Source organism: Pygoscelis adeliae, unplaced genomic scaffold (genome assembly GCF_000699105.1).
Source record: "Pygoscelis adeliae isolate BGI_AS28 unplaced genomic scaffold, ASM69910v1 Scaffold26, whole genome shotgun sequence".
Lineage (NCBI taxonomy): Eukaryota > Metazoa > Chordata > Aves > Sphenisciformes > Spheniscidae > Pygoscelis > Pygoscelis adeliae.
Window position 1 is genome coordinate 531785 of NW_008825104.1, and position 19379 is coordinate 551163.

Consider the following 19379-nt stretch of genomic DNA (forward strand, 5'->3'; position numbering starts at 1 on the left):
ATACTGGGGGTTGCCCCGACCCAGGTGCAGGACCTTGCACTTGGCCTTGTTGAACCTCATGAGGTTCACATGGGCCCCCTTCTCGAGCTTCTCCAGATCCCTCTGGATGGCATCCCATCCCTCTGGCATGTTGACTCAGCTTGGTGTCATCTGCAAACTTGCTGAGGGTGCACTCGATCCCACTGCCTCTGTCATTAACGAAGATATTAAACAGTACTGGCCCCAATACAGACCCCTTAGGGACACCTGGTCTCCATCCGGACATTGAGCCGTTGACTACTACCCTCTGGATGTGACCATCCAGCCAATTCCTTATCCACTGACCACGTCAAAGGCCTTACAGAGGGCCAGATAGATGACATCTGTAGCCCTTCCTGTGTCCACTGATGTAGTCACTGCATCATAGAAGGCTACTAGGTTGGTCAGGCAAGACTTGCCCTTGGTGAAGCCATGCTGGCTGTCTCAAACCACCTCCCTGTCCTCCCGGAGGATCTGTTCCATGACCTTCCCAGGCAGAGAGGTGAGGCTGACAGGTTGGTAGTGCCCAGGGTCCTCCTTTCTACCCTTTTAAAAATGGGTGCAATGTTCCCCTTTTTCCAGTCACGGGGGACTTCCCCTGACTGCCATGACTTTTCAGATATCATGGAGAGTGGCTTGGCAACTACATCAGCCAATTCCCTCGGGACTGTGGGATGCATGTTGTCGGGTCCCATAGACTTACGTATGTTCAGGTTCCTCAGGTGGTCTCGCACCTGATCTTCTCTTACAGTGGGAGGGACTTTGCTCCCCCAATCCCTGTCTTGTGGTCCATCCACGCGAGAGGTGTGGGAAGAGAGGTTGCCAGTGAAGACTGAGGCAAAAAAGTTGTTGAGTACCTCAGCCTTCTCCTCATCCATTGTTACCAGTTTGCCAGTTGTGTTCATCAGCAGGGGTGCACTGTCTTTGACCTTCCTTTTCTGGCTGACATACCTATAGAAGCCCTTCTTATTATTCCTTGCGTCCCTTGCCAAGTTCAGCTCCAGCCGCGCCTTGGTCTTCCTGACCCCACCCCTACACAACCGGGCAGCATCTCTATACTCTTCCCAGCATACCTGTCCCTGCTTCCTCTGCCTGTGCATTTCCTTCTTGCCCTTTAGTTTGACCAGCAGGTCTTGACTCATCCGTGCCAGTCTCTTGCCTTCCTTTCCAGATTTCTTACACCTGGGGATTGAGAGCTCTTGCGCTCTATGGAAAGCGTCCTTAAAGATCTGCCAGCTCTGTTTTGCTCCTTTGTCCCTAAGGGCAATTTCCCAGGGGGCCCTACTGACTAACTCCTTGAACAGATGGAATTTTGCCTTCCTAAAATTCAGGGTCCTGACTTTACTCTTCGCCTGACCCATATCCCTCAGGACTGCGAACTACACCAGTGTGTGATCGCCGCAGCCCAGGCTGCCTCCATTCTTGACGTCACCGATTACCTCACTTGCGTTGGTGACCAACAGATGCAGTAACGCATCCCCTCTGGTAGGGCTGTCTATTACCTGGCTTAAGAAGTTATCCTCAATGCATTCCAGGAGTCTCCTGGATTGCCTACAGCTCACTGTGCTACTTTTCTGGTGGGCGTTGGGGTGATTGAAGTCCCCCAGCAGGATGAGAGCCTGCGAGCGTGATGCCTCCTGTAGCTGGAGTAAGAAGGCTTCGTCAGTAGGCTCCCCTTGATCATGCGGCCTGTTGTAGATGCCAATCACAAGGTTCCCTTTGTTGCTTTGGTCTCTTAATTCATGCCCGTAAGCTTTCAACCTGCTCATGGCTATTCTTCAGAGACAGCTCTTCACAACCTATCCATGTCTTGACGTAGAGGGCAACCCCTCTGCCCCTTCTTCCCCACCTGTCCCTTCTAAACAGCCTATAGCCATTGATAGCCGCACTCCAGTCATGGGATTCACCCCACTAACTCTCAGTAATGGCAACTAGGTCATAGTTTTCTAGCAGCACGGTGGCTTCCAAGTCCTCCATATTTGTCCTGTGGACATCCATTTTCATTGTTAGGATTTTTAACATTTCAGTAGTCATCTGTGAAGTTCTATTCCTTTTTTCTTTTTATTTTGTATCCTGATTTTTGTCAGGCATGCTGGAAAGTAGAGGGTTCAGTCAACATGATAACTCTGAGAGTCTGTTGATGAATCTCAAATAGATTTGATCAACAATTTATCAGTCTTTCTGAATATTTCAGAAGAAGCAGTTAAATCTGTCAGGTACTGTAAGCATGGTTCCATGGAGTTTAAACCAATGATGGTCCCAGTTGGCAAGATCCTGCCTCTAACCCCCGTCCCCATCCCAAATTTTTATACCTGTTTCCTGCTTTGCACTGACTACATTTGAATGCAAGGCGAGTCAGAGGTAGTTGGAGGGAGGGACTGCAGAAACCCAGCTTTAAATCAGCTTAAACTGCTGTGGAACCCAGCCTTGAAAGGAAGGTCTCTTGTTGCAGCTGGTTCAGTTGTCGAGCAAGAACAACATTGAATTTTCTGAGAGGCTCTGAGGTCTTTTTGGTACAGTAATGAATTCCTCCTACCATATATTGGTATGCCCCTGAATAGACACATTTTTTATTATGGTTTTGTCTCAAAAAATATTGTAGGGTTTTTTTTGGGGGGGAGGTTGTTATTTGTTGAGGCTAGGGGAGGGGGATTAAAGTCTAGTTTCTTCCCTGTCAGCCACCTGGGTCTGTTCAGTTAAACTAAAAAAATCACCTGGATAGGGCATTCTAAGTATTTGTAGATTTTTTTCATATAAACCTCTTTAATTACGCATGTTAGTGACTTTCGTCCTCAGGTTGCCAAAGTATTCTGTAGCTAATATAGATTAATAGAGATTAAGGGCAGTAAAATTTTTAGATCACAGAACATTTGGTTTACAGACTAGAAATTTGTATTTGTTTACTGTAATTCTTCACAGAAGCATACGGTCTTCTGTTTTGAAGGTACCAGATGAAGAAGAACCTGCCTCATCTGGTTATTTTCACTGGTTAATCATCCACTGCTTAAAAGAAAAAAAAAAAAAGTCTAATTTCTGATTTTGAATTAATTTTGGTTTGCCACCCAGTCAATTGTATTGTCATTTCTGCTGTGCAACGTCGAGGAATCCTGTAGTTCCCAGTCTATGTTTCCTGTAAAGGCATAAGTCATCCTCGGTTGTCTTTCTGATAAGTGTTCTTTGTAAGGCATTTTCCTTGATTCTCGAACCATTTCTGTATTCTATCCAAGTTTCTATTGTTCCCTTTAAATGTGAGGACCACAATGTTAGGCGCTTTTCTACCATGTGTATGAATTTGTATATGGTTTTAGTGTTGAAAAGTTTCTTCTCAGATTTTAACTACAGTGGTTGTTTTAATGCTTTCTACTGAAGAAGGTTATTTGAGTTGCTTTTTCACCATGACTCATCAAATGCTTTTCAGAGTTTGCTTTCCGGATTACAGCCCTTCATTCTGTGGCCTGCTAGAAGTTTGACTTGGAATGTATAGAGTTTTTAGTGTAATTCAGTAAGCCAGAGAAAAAACAGTTTTGAATGATGACCAGTTATTTACAAGCTGAGAGAAGATTTGCTGCTGATTTTTCTGAGTTATCCTAAAGTGATAAAACTCAGAGAAGCAATATATGTTTCCGCACATGTAAATAAAAGATATTTTGCATATAAGTAAGATAAAAACTCATTTGTACTACCTCATATGCTAGTAGGGGAAAAAATGTTTTGGCTCATACCAAGATTGGTATTAGCTAATTTTAAGATCCAAATAGAGATATGCAACAAATTAGTGTGCTAATATAAGTGACAAAATAAAAAAATTAATGCACTAACCTTTTAATTTTTACATCTTAATTTTATTCAGAGATCACAATGCAGACGTCGGAGGCTGGGTCGGATACAGGTTCAACTGTGACTTTACAGACATCTGTGGCTGGCCAGGCAGCAGTGCCCACACAGGTAGTACAGCAAGTACCAGTTCAGCAACAGGTAGGTGGCTGTTAGTTTTGGGAAGATTAAAAAAAAAAAAACCAAAAACAACTCAGGAAGGATAGTTCTTCACAGTGTAGCGAATAACTTGATTTTGTACAAGGCTGCTAAATGAACTCTCTTGTTCTGCTTTTAACAATTTTATTTTGCTGGAATTAAAATAGCCAGAGAAAGGCAAGCTGTTTTCAGGATCTGTTCCTTAACTAGAGCATCTGACAAGCACCAGTAGTACACATACATGATTCTAACTGTAGGTTATTATGGAATTCATGTAATAGCTCATAGGCATTTACTTTATGTTACTGAATATTTACATTTTTTCCTTTAAATAATGAATATGTTTCTGATATTATTGGCTGTATCATTTCTCCTTTCATTTGGATGTCCAAGTAAGTGCAATACAAATGTAAAAATTATAAGCATTGTCCTTTGCATCTCTAGGCTTGACTCCCTGCAGACCTTTGTACAATGTCATTAAAGTATTTGTGGTATGACAATAGGTGATTCATGATGTGCATTTGCCAAGGAAGTAAGACGACTTTCTAGTAGCCAGCACAGTGCATACCTCTGTTACATGAGACGGTCACTCACCTATGCAGCATCCACAAGCTTTGGAAGTAGTGGTGGCTGAAGAAAATAGGGAGGAAAAAAGGAAAAAGTATGGAGGTAGAAAACAGGGACTGAATGTGAAAGCCATGACAGCTGTCCAAGACCTTTCCAGAATACACAGAAATTAGCTGTCCATGTGACAGGTGCTCTGGGTGACACCTGATGTTTTTCATCAAAAACTGACTTCACAGTTTCAGAATCAATAATATGAGAACTGGACATAGTTTATTAAATAGTGTAATTTGTTTCTGTGCCCGTGGAGCACTTTCCCCTAAATTAAATTCTTCAGCATTTGTTAAGTTTAGTTCTAAAATTCCAGGTGGTGCATTTTTATGTATATGTTACACAATCTCATACATTTCACTAACATTTTTTTCTTGATGTACAGACTCAATTTATAATGCCTCATAGTTCAGTTACTATAGTTGCTTCTTATATCTTCGTGCATCTTTCAGGATGCAAGCTTGTTTTTTTTAAAAACTGATTCAAAAAAGCATTGAATTTGGACTTACAAAATTTTATTTAAATGCTTGTCTTTGTGTATTTGCTCAGAATTCACCACTAGTGAATCAAGAATTGTTTGAAATATTTTCTCCTGAGTTCAGATTTAAATAGCTCTCTCTCTCTTTACTTGAATGTTGATTAGGATAGAAGCTTTTGAATACTATGTTAGGTTTTAATTGAAGCTTCCATGATGCTTGAACTTAGCTGACCTTTCTAGGAGATTTTGTCTGGTTAACTCTTTTGTAAGGTTTGTGAAGTGCAAAACTTTTTTTCTTTATGAAATACGATCTCGATAATTTGTCTGATTTTTTTTTTAAATGTTGTCTCATGGTGTCAGATGTTTAATATATGTAGTTTATGTGATTTGTTCTTTGTTATTCCTATATTTCAGCTTTTCAGATAAAAGATGGCAATTTGGTAGTGCTACACAGTTGCTTATTTTAAGTAAATAGGATATACATATGATGGACTAATATTACATACTGAATTTTATCCATGTGAAGTACTGATCAGTGTGAGGGATTGAAGATTGGTAACCAGCTAGTGGCATATAGGATACTTAGGATACTTTATAGTATTGTAGTTCTAGTAATTGGATTGATTGAACTGTAAGGATAGGATCTTCTATGCATTTCTATATTTTTGTCACAAGCAAATGAAGAATGAGCAGGGCTTTGGTGTTTATAAACTTTGCTTGTGCAAAGTTTCTGCCTCTCTGGAAACTTCTAGGATAGAATTGGCTCCTTATTTTCCCACATAAATAATACATTAATCTTTGTCACTCACTGTCTGTACCTTTTCTGAAGTTATTCCAGTTGTCCTTTATTAATGTAATACTCATGTCAGAACACAGCAGCCCAGGAGTAGATTGCTTTTTTCTTGCTTGATTATACCTTAATGAGAACAGGAAATGGATTTTTTTGTTTGTTTTGTTTTTGTTGTGCTGTCTGAGTATGTAAACTGTCCCTGATCAACCTTATCTATGTCTCCTTTAGTACTGCTGCTTCTGAGTATTCCCTTTCATTGAATACTCCATCATTATTTTGGATTATTTTTCCCTGTGGGGATATTAGATTATATTTTTCCAGTTGACTCTTTAACACTGACCATAGGAATCAGCATAATGTTTCAGAAAGGAAAGCTAAGGGATCAACCCAGCCAAGGAAGAGGATTTTCTTCAAAATTTTGCAGGGATTGAGGATGCAGCAAGAATGTTGGGAAATCCAGTGCAAACAGTGTTGCAGTGATTAAAACACAGTATGTGTGAGAGATTTGTGTAGAGAGAGAGAGGATAGATTATGGAAGTGGATGTGTGGTGAAGGAGAAAAGGAAGAGTGAAGATGTGAATGTGATATGCCAGCAGGAAATGTGATAAAGAATGTAGGTGGGATAGGTAATTTCAATTGTAGGGTTAAAAAAAAAAGGGAATATCAAACATTGAAACAATCACTGTGTTGAGGAAATTGTAGGTGTGATCTGCCCTGAGAAATTATCTGTGTGTAGGTCGCATTTGCCTAAAGGCAATATCGAATTTATGTACATTTGATAGGAATGGGCCAATTTGCCTAAGGAAAATCAGGAGAAAGAGTGCTAATTTCATAAAGTCATTCTTTTGGTGGCAGAGGGGGCGCTTATTTCTGCACATTCAAAGTTACCAATGTTGAAAGTTGGAGAGAAGGTTTTAGGTGCATAGTATATAAGATATGTTTTTGGTTTTTTTTCTGTGGTTTATGATATGCTAAATAATGTCAGCTGTATCCAAACTATGTGTGAATATTCACATTTGGGTTATATTCTCTTGTGAATATAATTTACTAAAACAATAGGGCACTTGAATTTTTTTAAATTCAAAGATACTGTAACGTAAGTGTCTGTATATGCAACATTTTGGCATAAGCTGAAACTTCTGTATTATATTTACAGTATTTTATGAGTACTTTTTAGTGAATAATGCCATTTTAGATGAATTTGTTTCTAATTAGTATTAAAGCAGTGTATAGTATTTAATTTTTCCTAGTGAGGTCTTTGTTTCCCATGTTTCCATTCCTGTATATACACCATACTTAAATGACATCTCATGCATGGATTGATTTGGGGTTGTTTTCATGGCAGCAGTGTTTTATTTATGCTCACAAAATGTATGATATCTTTTTCAAAATGAAATATTTTTGCCCTGAAGAAGAGCAAGCTGAGTAAGTGGAAAGGTGAACTAAGAGCTTTTTCCTACAGCTGTGTTTGTACTGAAGCATCCTGTCTTTTGAGCAAACAGCGAAAGAGTAACTTTTGATATTTTCAGCTAAAACAAATCCCTAATTTGCATATAGCTAGTATAAATATGGGTTCATAAAAGTCTGCTGTGATGCTCCAAAAACAGGGTAGAAAAAAAAAAGGCACCATTAATCAAAACCTGGGCTTCCTCTCTGGTAAAAGTGGTACTGGTGGCAGCTGGTTTCATGCAGCACAGCAGCTGTCACTGTTGAGATGGGATAGAGGGGAATGGTAAGGGGACAAACATATCCACATGTAAGCAAAAAGCAACAAGAGTAAGACCAAAAAGATGGGAGTGTAATTAAATTCCATTTTAATAGCCTGAGGAATTTTCTTAGTCTTTTGTTTCCTCAGACACAGGGATTTTTCACTAATGTATCATTGGTTTTTCAACAGGCACTCTTTAGTACAGTGCAGTAAGCTTCTAAGGATTCAAAATTAACCTCACTTTGTAGTTTATGCCATGCAATGTGGAAGGATTGGAGAAATAAAACTAAAAATAGTCATATAATCTATTTTATAAAAGTATATCCATGCATAAGAAGTTGAGCGACGCATTTCTTCATATTCACCATACAAGATGGTCATCACGTTCACAAAGCATTGTATCATTAACTGGACATGCAGACTTCCGCTAATCAAAATTGCTTTTTAACGCAAAATCATGTTAAGCATATGAAAAATGTAATCATGAACTGACATTATCCATTCTATAAATATGAATATGCTTAGAGTATTACAGCATGTGCTATTCATGCGTTGCTTGCCAAAAGTAATCCAGACTAATGAAGGTAAAAAAAATTATTTTTATCTCTGAGAACAGAAAATGATGCACATCCAAGTTGTTTGCATAGGCACTGTAGATAATTATATGTTCTTTTTTAAATGGAATTTAAAAATCCGTATAGATTTTGCCCTATTGTTCCACTCCTTGCTTAGTAGTACTTTGAACATAAGCACTTTTTTGTAATCAAAATTCTCTCTTAAATTTTGGTTTTATGCTTCAGTGTAATTTCTGCATTTCAGTATGCTTTTATGCACTTTATTTTTGTTGACAAACTCTCATAGATACAATATAACTTAGTCCCTTATTTGTTCCTCTGAGATAGTATAATTAAGAATGTAATTTATTTTCTTTTTTTTTTTTCTTCAACAGTAATTATAGTTACACATGTACATTGAAATAAGTTTTCATTCACCTCTTGTTCTTCTGGAACATTTCAGCTGCTTACTTCTAATCCTATTTCAGTTATTTATTTCAGGCTAGAATCACTGAAGCAAGAGGAATGAAAGATCTTCTGTCTGACCCTACTTAACTCATTATTTCCTATACAAGTCAGTTAATTTTCTGTTTTCCAGCCAGGCAATAACAACAATTACCATCACTAGCTCACGAGTCCACCCCAGAACATACAATTTTTGAACTTGCATACTGTCACTTTTTAATAAATATTAAATTTTGTTTTCTATTTTCAACCTGAATCATTTAATTCTTGGTGTGTTTTTTAATACAAGAAGGCCATTTAGGTTTAGATCTCTGTTGAATATTCTCTCTGTGATCTCCAATTTCTACTCTGCCCCAAAACCTAAAGAACATAGCTGACACAATTCCTTTAACAGCTTAATAAAAGGTGCAAGGAAAATGATAAATGAAACAGAAGAGAATAAAGAATTTTATTTTTTTTTCAATTTCCACAAAAAAAATTGGGTTTTTTTGGTGGTGTTTTGTTTCCTTATAAGCAACTTCTCAAATAATTCTGTGCTCATAGAGAGTAGATTATGCATTTCATTTCTTCCTGTTGTTGAAGATTAAAAAGAAAATCCAGAGGCACTAGATTTAATTCTCATGGGAACATTTTTCCCAAGATGAAGTAAAATAGGAACTAAAATTAGTATTGGAGATATCATATAAAAAGATTTTCAGCATGGCAGAATTTTCATATACAAGGAGGCCATCCTAAAGGCCACTTACTTATTTTATTTGTCATTGCTTGACAGGAAAAATATTTTCGTCTAACTTTCTCTACCTTAAGGTTGTTATGTACATTGCAATACAATGTAATGACTAAAGCTTCCTTGGGCACCATAATCAATTTAACCGTAGCAGTACTGAGTTTCAGAGAAGCTGAAGCAAAACAACTTTTTTAATAAACTGTCTTTTTTTATTACTGTATTGGAAAAAAATTAACCTAATTCAGTGGCCCTTTTGTATTGAACTTCATTGTTAAAATTTAAAGGAAAAACATTTTGATCTACAGAAGTAGAAAAGATGTTTTAATAGTACTGTAGTGTATACATTCTTAAATGTTGATTTAAAAAATAAGTTACTTTATTTGCATAAACAATCATGACATTTCTAGTAGTACTGCATATTAGGCTAATAAAGAATTTATATAAAAATCGGTGAAAATTTGAAATTAATGAAAACTTTAATTTTAACATTTTTTGATATTTTGTTTTATGGTAAATTAATTTGTTGTTGTTGTTGTTGTTGTTCCAAATCAGAAAATAAACACATTTTGGAATTTTTCAGTTTCCTGTCTAATAGACACCGAGCTTTGATATACTCTGTACCACTTTGTCCCTGTAGTATCCTCTCAGTTCTGTGGTAAAGGTCTTGCACTGTGCTGAATCCGATGTTTTCTCACTGTATAGGTTAAGTAGATCAGTTTGGTGCTCTGTAATAGGCTGATCAGCAATGATTCCCCTTCTCCCATTGATTAAAGGTCATAGAACTTGAGTCACCCAAGAGGGAGAAATACTTTTAGAGTCAAACTTAAAAACTATTATGTTGTGTTGCATATATGTTTCACGGTAGAGCGGATACACATTTTAGTGAGTTATTGCATGCGTAGATGCTTTTGTCACAGATTGGCAAATTTGAATATTGAGAGGTACTAATTAATAGCAAGCTTACAGGCATAATTTTCTTATAGTGGATTTGGATCAAGCCCACTCCATGAAATTATGATTTGAATTAATTTAAGTTATGAAGTCAAAGGTGATGGAAATAGTAGTTTAATTCTTGGAAAAGGTGTTTGCACAATACAGCTATTTATGATTTTTAGTTCAAAAAAACTGTTCTAAAGCCTGGTAATGTGCATAATTTGGATCAGAGGGTTTTTTGTGTCGGCTTTTTGTTAAATAACTAAATAAAATAACTAATATCTTTAAAGTATATTTTTTTGAAGTTGAGAAATTGTATTTCAAGTATATTTGTCTATTTATGTAATGATTCATGTGGGAAATCAGAAAACTGGATTTTAATAGATATTTTAACTACCGTGTTGTGTCTCGTTAATGGGCAGAAACATCTGATTTTCTATCATGCTCGTATAGCTGCATTCAAAACCTTGGGTGTTTTGGTTTTTTCCCCAAATTCACTTTTTAATGTCAACCTAAGGGAAGGTTTCTGTGAAAATCTAGATTTTCCTTTCACAGTCTGAGTCAATACTATAAGAGACTAAGAAAAATGTGCTTATTTACAGAACTTTTTAAAATACAGCAGAGTTGAAGGTATTAGACGAGGCTGTTCTCAAAGAGCCCTTGGATCCATCAAATACATGAAACCCAGATTCATCTGGGATTATGGTGTGTGCAATCCTTAGGACCAACTGGATCAGGCTGAAGTTGCCTCATAACAAAATACCTGAGAAAAATAACAGTCACTTAAAAGTAGTTTATGTTAAATCTATTTACTAAATATGTGCATTGTCACTTTCTTGATTCAGTTCCTTGAGTAAAATTGTGCCAGTCTGTGAAGTCTCTAAGTCCTTTTACATCTTTTAGATTCTGGACTGCTCTTGAACCAAAATACGGCTTCTCTAAATGATGGCAAGTGTAAAGTATGGAATTCTTAATCTTTACTGTAGCAGAAGACAAAAAATTAACATTGGAGAGGAAACTTGCATAGCTTAGAGCTTGCCTACATAGTATATGAATCAAAGCAATTGATTTGTGATTATGTGCTTTTACAAAACAGGCATGCCATCTCAGCAATATATGTGAAAATAATCCATGCCTTACTGCCTTTTGTTGTTTAGCTCATTGATGTAAAACCAGGTTTTGTTGGAGTTTGTTATAGCTGATGATATTCTGGGAAAGGGGTTACTCAGATTGGGGGTTTTGATCCGTAATTGTACATTGGGTCAAAGCATTACTGGGAAAAAAGCCTGTAGTTTCTGTAGTTAACTGTAGTTTAATTCCAGTTAAACAAGAGCTAAACCATCTTAATGTGAACCTTTATTTCTAAACTTACTGCAACGCATTTGAGCTGTGATTTTAGGGCTTGTACTATTCAAGACTGAAACGGAAAAAGAAAAGGCATACATGTGGCCAAATGATACTTTCTTCCATAGTAAATGTAATTCTTCAGCTTGGTGCAAAGCGTAGTTACACTTAATTTTATCCTTACTATGCTTTCCAGTTAATTCTGTCTTTGGCACTGAAGGCATGCATGCTCCCTGAGTGTGCATCTTCAATGTTAGGGTTCCGTTTACCAGACTTACAGCACAAATATTGTGTAAGAACAGTAACTTTCTTTGCTATTGCTATGACATACCGTTAGTAATTATAAGAACAGAGATATCCCATATTGTTTAGAAGCCGTTAGGTGCACTGAAGCATCGCTCCTTCTTTACAGTATCCCAAATTTCTGATGTTCTTGTTTTCAGGTACAGCAAGTGCAGACTGTGCAACAGGTACAGCATGTCTACCCAGCCCAGGTTCAGTATGTGGAGGGAAGTGACACAGTCTACACTAATGGAGCAATGTAAGTTGGCAAATGATCAGAATTTCAATGTTTATTAAAATGTGAAGTTAAATCTATATTTTCGGTTAGATTCTACCAACTAGTGTATTTTAAGTTGGAAAGAAAAATGATTGAATCAAAGCTCTTTTGTTGTCAAAATAGTTTTTTGGATGAAAAGCTGAATTCACACTGTTTGTTTTTATTAAGGCAATTTTTGTGTAAAAAGAATTCTTGTGATTGTTTTAGTTGGACTAACATGAAATTACATACACAGCATAGTGTTGTTTGAAAAAGTACCTTTCAGTTTATGGGTAAGTTCTGTCCATAGGACGTACTGTGTAACTTCTGTCCTCAGGACAGAAGGCAGGGCCTTCTGTCTTCCTGGCTGCAATCCTAGTGGCAAATGCATAGAAAGGTGCAGCAGCTGTAGTTATTATTTAAAGAAAGTAGTAATGTCATTTCATTTGTGTGCTTAATAAAACAAGTATTTTTTTCTGAAGGAATGAGAGGCAGAGGAAGGAGAGTAACATTGTCTCCTTTTGCTGCTTCTTTAGCCTCTTTTCTGCACATTATTGTGCATTTCCTGCTTCCCCGAAGATGCTTTTCCATCATCAAGTTCCCTTCTCCAATACACAAGCTTAGAAACATAGAAAGAATAATCTAGGTTTGATGGGACCTCTGGTAATCCCTGACTTAGAGCAGTACCAGCTTTGAAATTGGCTCAAACATCAAAGTAGGATCGTGTTGCTTGGGAAGGAGCTTCTCTACCTCTTTTTTATTTACCTACCTGTTGCCATTTTTGCTGTGTTACTGGCTTTAGGAAGAAATATGATTTAGAAAGCTTCTTTATTCTCTGTAGGTACCTGTTGATGGTAATCCAAAAGTGATTCAAAAGAGCAATATTATTTGGATCAGAGACTTCTGATGTTAACACTGGCAGCATTCTTTGGTCATCTCTACTAGCATATTTTGCTTAATTCATTTTTCAAATTCTGTCTTGTCTGTTTTCTTCTCACTTGTAAATCCTAAACAATATATCTTAAATATGCATTAGACTTCCCTTTTGCACTGGTTTTGGCTGGGATAGAGTTCATTTTCTTCATAGTAGCTAGTATGGGGCTATGTTTTGGAATTGTGCTGGAAACAGTGTTGATAACAGGGATGTTTTAGTTACTGCTGAGCAGTGCTTACACAGAGTCAAGGCCTCTTCTGCCTCTCACACCACCCTACCGGCGAGTAGGCTGGGGGTGCACAAGAAGTTGGGAGGGGACACAGCTGGGACAGCTGACCCCAACTGACCAAAGGGATATTCCATACCATATTGACATCATGCTCAGCATATAAAGCTGGGGGAAGAAGGAGGAATGGGGGGACTTTCGGAGTGATGGCATTTGTCTTCCTAAGAAGCCATTAGGCGTGATGGAGCCCTGCTTTCGTGGAGATAGCTGAACACCTGCCTGCCAATGGGAAGGAGTGAATGAATTCCTTGTTTTCCTTTGCTTGCGCACACAGCTTTTGCTTTCCCTATTAAACTGTCTTTATCTCAACCCACGAGTTTTCTCACTTTTTCGCTTCTGCCACCCCACTAGGGGGGAGCGAGCGAGCGGCTGTGTAGGGCTTCCGTTGCTGGCTGGTGTTAAACCATGTGAGTCTTTTTTGGCACCCAGCTTGGGACTATGGTCCCTGGCTGTGGTGTAAAGCATATTTTTTCATATCTTGTCCTCTTCAGACTGGCCCAAGTGCTATGGCACGAGCTATCTGCTGTGGGTCTGGTGTGCCAGGCCATCAAACCCACACAGTCCAGTAAACCTGGTTGTCCCTTTCCTCCATCTGGCTGGAGGCAGGGTCCCTTTATTCCTGGTCAGAATATTCATTACTTGATTTTTGTAACTGCAAAAGCCAAACCTGGTCTTCAACATGTACAGCAAAAAATGGAGCATGGCAAATATTAGGGCTGTGTTTCCACTCCTGGGGCAGTCAGTTCCAGATGTACCGGATGCCCCTCCAAGTAAAAGCAAACTGTGGCCTGCATTCTGCTGCCAAAGGGATCGAGAAGAACATGTTAGGAATATCAATTGTAGCATATCACTTGGCTGCCTTTGACTCCAGTTCATACTGGAGTTACAGCATGTCCTGTACAGTAGCACTCAGCGGCAGCATGACTTCATTGCGACCACGATAGTCCACTGTTAGCCTCCAAAAAAGGTCATTCTTAAATAGGCTATTATTCATGTTTCTCTTTTCATTTATCACTTGTAAGTTCTTATGTGACCTGTTGGCACATGCACTTTTGGCAGTGTATGAGATGTGTACTACATGACTGCTTACAGTTCTTAGAGAAAACAGAACTAGATGTTACTGACTACTCAGTACGAACCTTCAGGTTTCCATGATTTTCTTGTGTTTCTATATCTGAATCCCTTTGTCAGTTTCTGCAAAATCAGTCAGTGGGATATAAAAGACTTCCTTAACACAATAAGAAAGCTCTCCTTAGCAGGTGAGCCTAATCCAGATTGTCTTTCCCTCCTATAGAAGGAGGGAATTTACTCATGTTGTTGTGAACAACATTGTGAACAGCCCATTTGTTGTTCAATACTTTTAGGAACATCAACCTTTCTAAAGATTATGGTTTCATTCATGGAGAATGGGACCAGTCTGTTTCTACTCAGAATTTTTAAAGACTATATGTTGTGAAACACATTTTCCTGTATACTTTTATACTCCAGGTTAAGAATGGAAAAATGTCATTTATGTAAATTAAAGTTATTGAATATATGTATTACATGTTATAATGCCATTTATTTGATAGGTGAAGGAGAACAGGACGCTAGGTTGCTGATGGCTAGCTTCCTTCAGAGATTAAAGAATTGTTTTTCTATTTGCTCTTTTTATTGTCATCTAAGTTCTGTGGTTTAAAAAAATTTGTATTTGTTTCTCCTCTTCTTGTTTTGCCACTGGATTAGCTTGCTCAGAGCTATATCAATGTGGGAGTGACATTTTAGAATTTTTGGAAGTGAACAAAAAGCTTACCATACCCCTAAACAAAGCTGGCATAGACTGTGTTGAGTTCTGCTGTGACAGAAAACACAGAGGCCAGTGTCTCTTGTGCTAAAATGTTTAGGCAAGTGTTCAGATTGTAGTTCATCTGTTTCTATTCTTCATACTAAAATCTGTGAAAGATGAGCCTTGTGGATCCTGACAGATTCACAGAAGTGTGTTACAGCCAGTTTGTCCAGTTATTCCCACTCCAGAAATTGTCTGTTTCACTTTCAGAAAATAGGATTAGGTTTGTAAATGATGCGATTGACTAGAGTGATCGCTGGTTTGTCTTTTGGGTTGTCTTCCTATGATTATATGCTTGATTTATTTTATGACCATCCTAAATCAAAATCTTAATTCTATCTCAAAATCAGATATAGAATGCTTCCATAATCTATCAAGTGACAGTACTGCTGTAGCAAAGGAATAAGAAGTCTGCAATGCATAGTTAGGGTGAAGACATTAATTCAGTGTACAGGCATCTCTGGAATAAATGTCTGATGAAAGAATTATTCTTTATTTCAAAATAAAACACTTGCAAACTAGCATTGATTTAAGTCCATATATGATAGCAACAAAGGATGCAGTTAGAATATATGTGAGGAAAGAGTTACCTGATTCTTTTGATTCTAAAGGTAAGAAGTTTGTCAGGTTTCACAGTCTTTGTCAAGTGTAACTATTGTATTCTTATAACACAATTCTTCACACGCATTTTATATCAAGATTTGTCTACGCTTAAAAGTTGTTTGGTTTTATTGTAATTGGAGGCATAATGATAATACAAGCAGTGTAACCTACAACTTGTCACATACATTGTATAATATGCGAATATTTGAATTATGTTATCCAAATTTGTGTCTGGTTAATAACAATTTTGCTTGTCAAGCATGTCACTCTATCCTGAAACAAAAATGCATTGTTGTTATGATGACTTGTACAGGCTTACCTGGCAGTTTAGAATAGATAAAGAATATTATGGCTGTACCTATATTAAGAAGCCAAGTGAGTCCCCTATACTAGACTTGAACTTTCTTCTTACATAAATTGTAATGTGTTAATCAAATGTAGCCATTTACCTGATAATTCTGGTGTGGCAAAGAGGGTTTTAATTGCTGGGATTGTCCAAGAATTGCTATTGCTGTTGCATCCAAACTGCATTCTTCACCATTTGTTGTACTACAATTTGTGTGGTTTATGTGGGCAAAACACACCTTGTATGCAAAACCAAGAAATTACTATTACTCTAATTGAAATCTTAACTGTCAAATCAAAGAATTATTAACAACAGAGTTGAAGTTGTTATCTTCCTAGTACTTCCTAGTATCCATCCCTTTTTCTCTGGCATTGTTCTTACCCTTTTACTACCCCTCTGCATACGAAGGTTAATGGCTTGCATCTGAGAAAGGGTTACAGCAAGTTACCACTGTCACAGGTGTTATGCCTGGAGAAGTATGATGGATGGGACGGGGTGCTCTACTCATACTGGGTCCACCTGCAGCTATTTTTAATATGTTTTCTAGCACAGTCTACAGCTTATTCATTCTTCATTGGTTTCCATTTCCATATTACAACTGAATTTACTATTTATGGTGTGTTTTACATTTGCTGGATACTTCTTGAATACTGTCATCCCACGCTCATGATTCTCTGCTACATTTTTAAGCTAGGATCATGGATTGTTTATTCTACACAGAATAGCTATTTGATATTACTGTCTGTTAGTTAGAGCAATGCATCAGCATTTTAATGATAGGTTTTATACCACACAATCATAGAAAACTAAGCTAAAATGAAAACAGATTAAGTAACATTTATCTGATTGTTCATCAATTACTGTTACAGCTAAGCAAGAACAAAGCTCTAGGCTAGCACAGACAAGTCTAGACAAAGGAAGCCTGACAAGCCCAAGTCTTGAGGTCTTCCAAATTTAGTACAAACCCTGTGACATGTTCCTAACAGTGGCAATACCATATTTCTTGGACTATAGGTCTGCAGTAGTTCATAAGAATTTTTAGAGGTCTGTAATTAAGGTACCCTTATCTGTCTAACTTACAGGTCCTGAGAATAAAATTTGGAAGATTTCTCCTCTGTTTTCATTTACTTTGTTCCCTGGTTTACAGGGTTTTCCTGCAGTTGTACGTTGTGTGTGCTTTTGTTTTTTATTTCCATGTGGAAAAAGAACTTGGACTGAGTGTTGAAGAACTCAGGTCTTTTTTATTGATAATGAATGCCTGTCAGTAACATATTTACTTCAGTTTTTGAACATAACAAGAATTTCTTTATGTGGAATAATGCAACTCTAGGTAAATTTTATAAAGCTTTTTCTGGCTGATATATTTTAAATTGTCCATATAGAGAAAATGTATATGCATAAAGCAGGTCAACTATTCACTATTACAAATTGCTTATTTTGAATTTTTGTTCTCTGGTTATAGATGCATTAATTGCCCTTTCATAGTGTAGGTTTTGATCTTCGGTTTTAGCAGTTTTGTTTGATAAAGGGGGATTGGTGAAAGGAAACCATGACTTACTGTCTTATCAGTTCTTCCATCTCTGTCTTTAGATCAATTGAGGAGGCTTTTGTGGAAGAAAGTTATTGCTTCATTGGGATTTGATCTGTTATTAAAAAGCCCTGAATCAATACTCTCGTTACAGGAGCAGATTTCTTTGTGGGGAGGCAGGAGGTTGTATGAGACAGGGTGAGACAGATGATTTAGCCCTTTCCATTATCATTTGACTGCTGTATCATGTTCTGTTGTGTCAGTATTAGGGTACATGGCACTTCCCCTTCTTCCCATTGCCTGTGGTACACCACCTCCAGAGGCTGCAGCAATGCATTGGCTGTGATAAGGCCTTCCGTCAGTGTTAGACAAAGGAATTTGTTCTCTCTAGTTTCTGTGAAGCTCACTATCAGCTTTAGGACCACAGGATTATACTAAAATCTTAAAGGAGTTTGAGGATATTGTTGTGGCATGAAAGACTTTCTTGGCTTTTATGCATGGAGGTTTTCTACCATATTGCAATACCATAGCATTATCATGAGGATTAGCTATTCTGCATATAAATAGTAGTGTATATTGAAATATTTATTTAATCTAGTGTTTAACATATTTATATCCCAGGAAATAATACCTTTGTTAATTAAGTACCATAAAAGGCTAACGTTCATTACAGAGATGACAGTGAAAAAATACTTACATGCCTGCCTGCTAAGCTATGTAGGTAATCCATACCAAAACCCACAAGAGTAATTCTGAGGTTATTACTTGATGAGTAAGATAATAATTATGTTACTTGTTTGCTTGAATTAGAATTACAGAAAAATGAAAAAATTGACACTGAAAGGTTTTCTTGTTTGAATTAAGATGCTGTTCTTGTACAGCCACTGTGAAGAAATGCTGGTATTTCAAGTTACAGTACAAAACATATACATCTTCAAGTAAAAAAACAGATTTATGTGCATTTTACCCAAGACTTGAATTTTCCAAGTCAGTGCCTACAGCTAGTGATAAGAATTCAGTAGTTAATTACAGAAGTTACTGGAATGTAATTTCAAGTTAAAACCTAATTTAAAACAAACACAAACTGCATTTGAGTTAACTTGTCTGGACTTCTAACCTGATTTGAGAATTTTTATTTAAAGACACTCTTTATTTCTCAATTCCTGAAAAAAAAAAGAAATCTGTTTGGTTTTTATTACTGAAACAGAGAGTGATGGAAAAATCTTTCAACAAGGCAGACATTTCTAAGACATGAATAAAACCAGCATAAGTCTGTAGGTGATGTTTTCTAGGCAAATATAAATATGGGAAGGGTAAGTCTGTCTCGCCAATTACTTGCTCAAAGAAAATCTGGGGCCATGATCAGCCATGTAAGTTACTGAGACATTGATCTCGTTAGGTCATGCAGAGAGGAAATGAGAAAGGCAAAAGCCCAGCTAGAACGCAGTCTGGCCGCTGTCGTTGGAGACAACAAAAAATGTTTTTGCAAATATATTAATGACAAAAAGAGAGCCAAGGAGAATCTCCATCCTTTATTGGATGTGGGGGTGAACATTGTCACCGAGGGTGAGGAAAAGGCTGAGGTACTTAATGCCGTCTTTGCTTCAGTCTTTAATAGTCAGACCAGTTATCCTCAGGGTATTCAGCCCCCTGAGCTGGAAGACAGGGATGGCGAGCAGAATAAACCCCCCATAATCCAAGAGGAAGCAGTCAAC

At 37.4% G+C, this 19379-nt stretch overlaps 1 protein-coding gene across 1 annotated transcript in view; it reads left to right on the forward strand.

Moving 5' to 3' along the window:
- Nucleotides 1–3871: 3871 nt before the first annotated feature.
- RFX3 (regulatory factor X, 3 (influences HLA class II expression)) overlaps nt 3872–19379 on the forward strand; it is a 62338-nt gene continuing 46830 nt past the window's right edge. The window contains exons 1-2 of the mRNA XM_009327218.1: nt 3872–3993; nt 12048–12145. Of these exons, the coding sequence (XP_009325493.1) occupies nt 3877–3993; nt 12048–12145 (215 nt within the window). The 5' untranslated portion in view covers nt 3872–3876. The remainder of the gene's footprint in view (nt 3994–12047; nt 12146–19379) is intronic.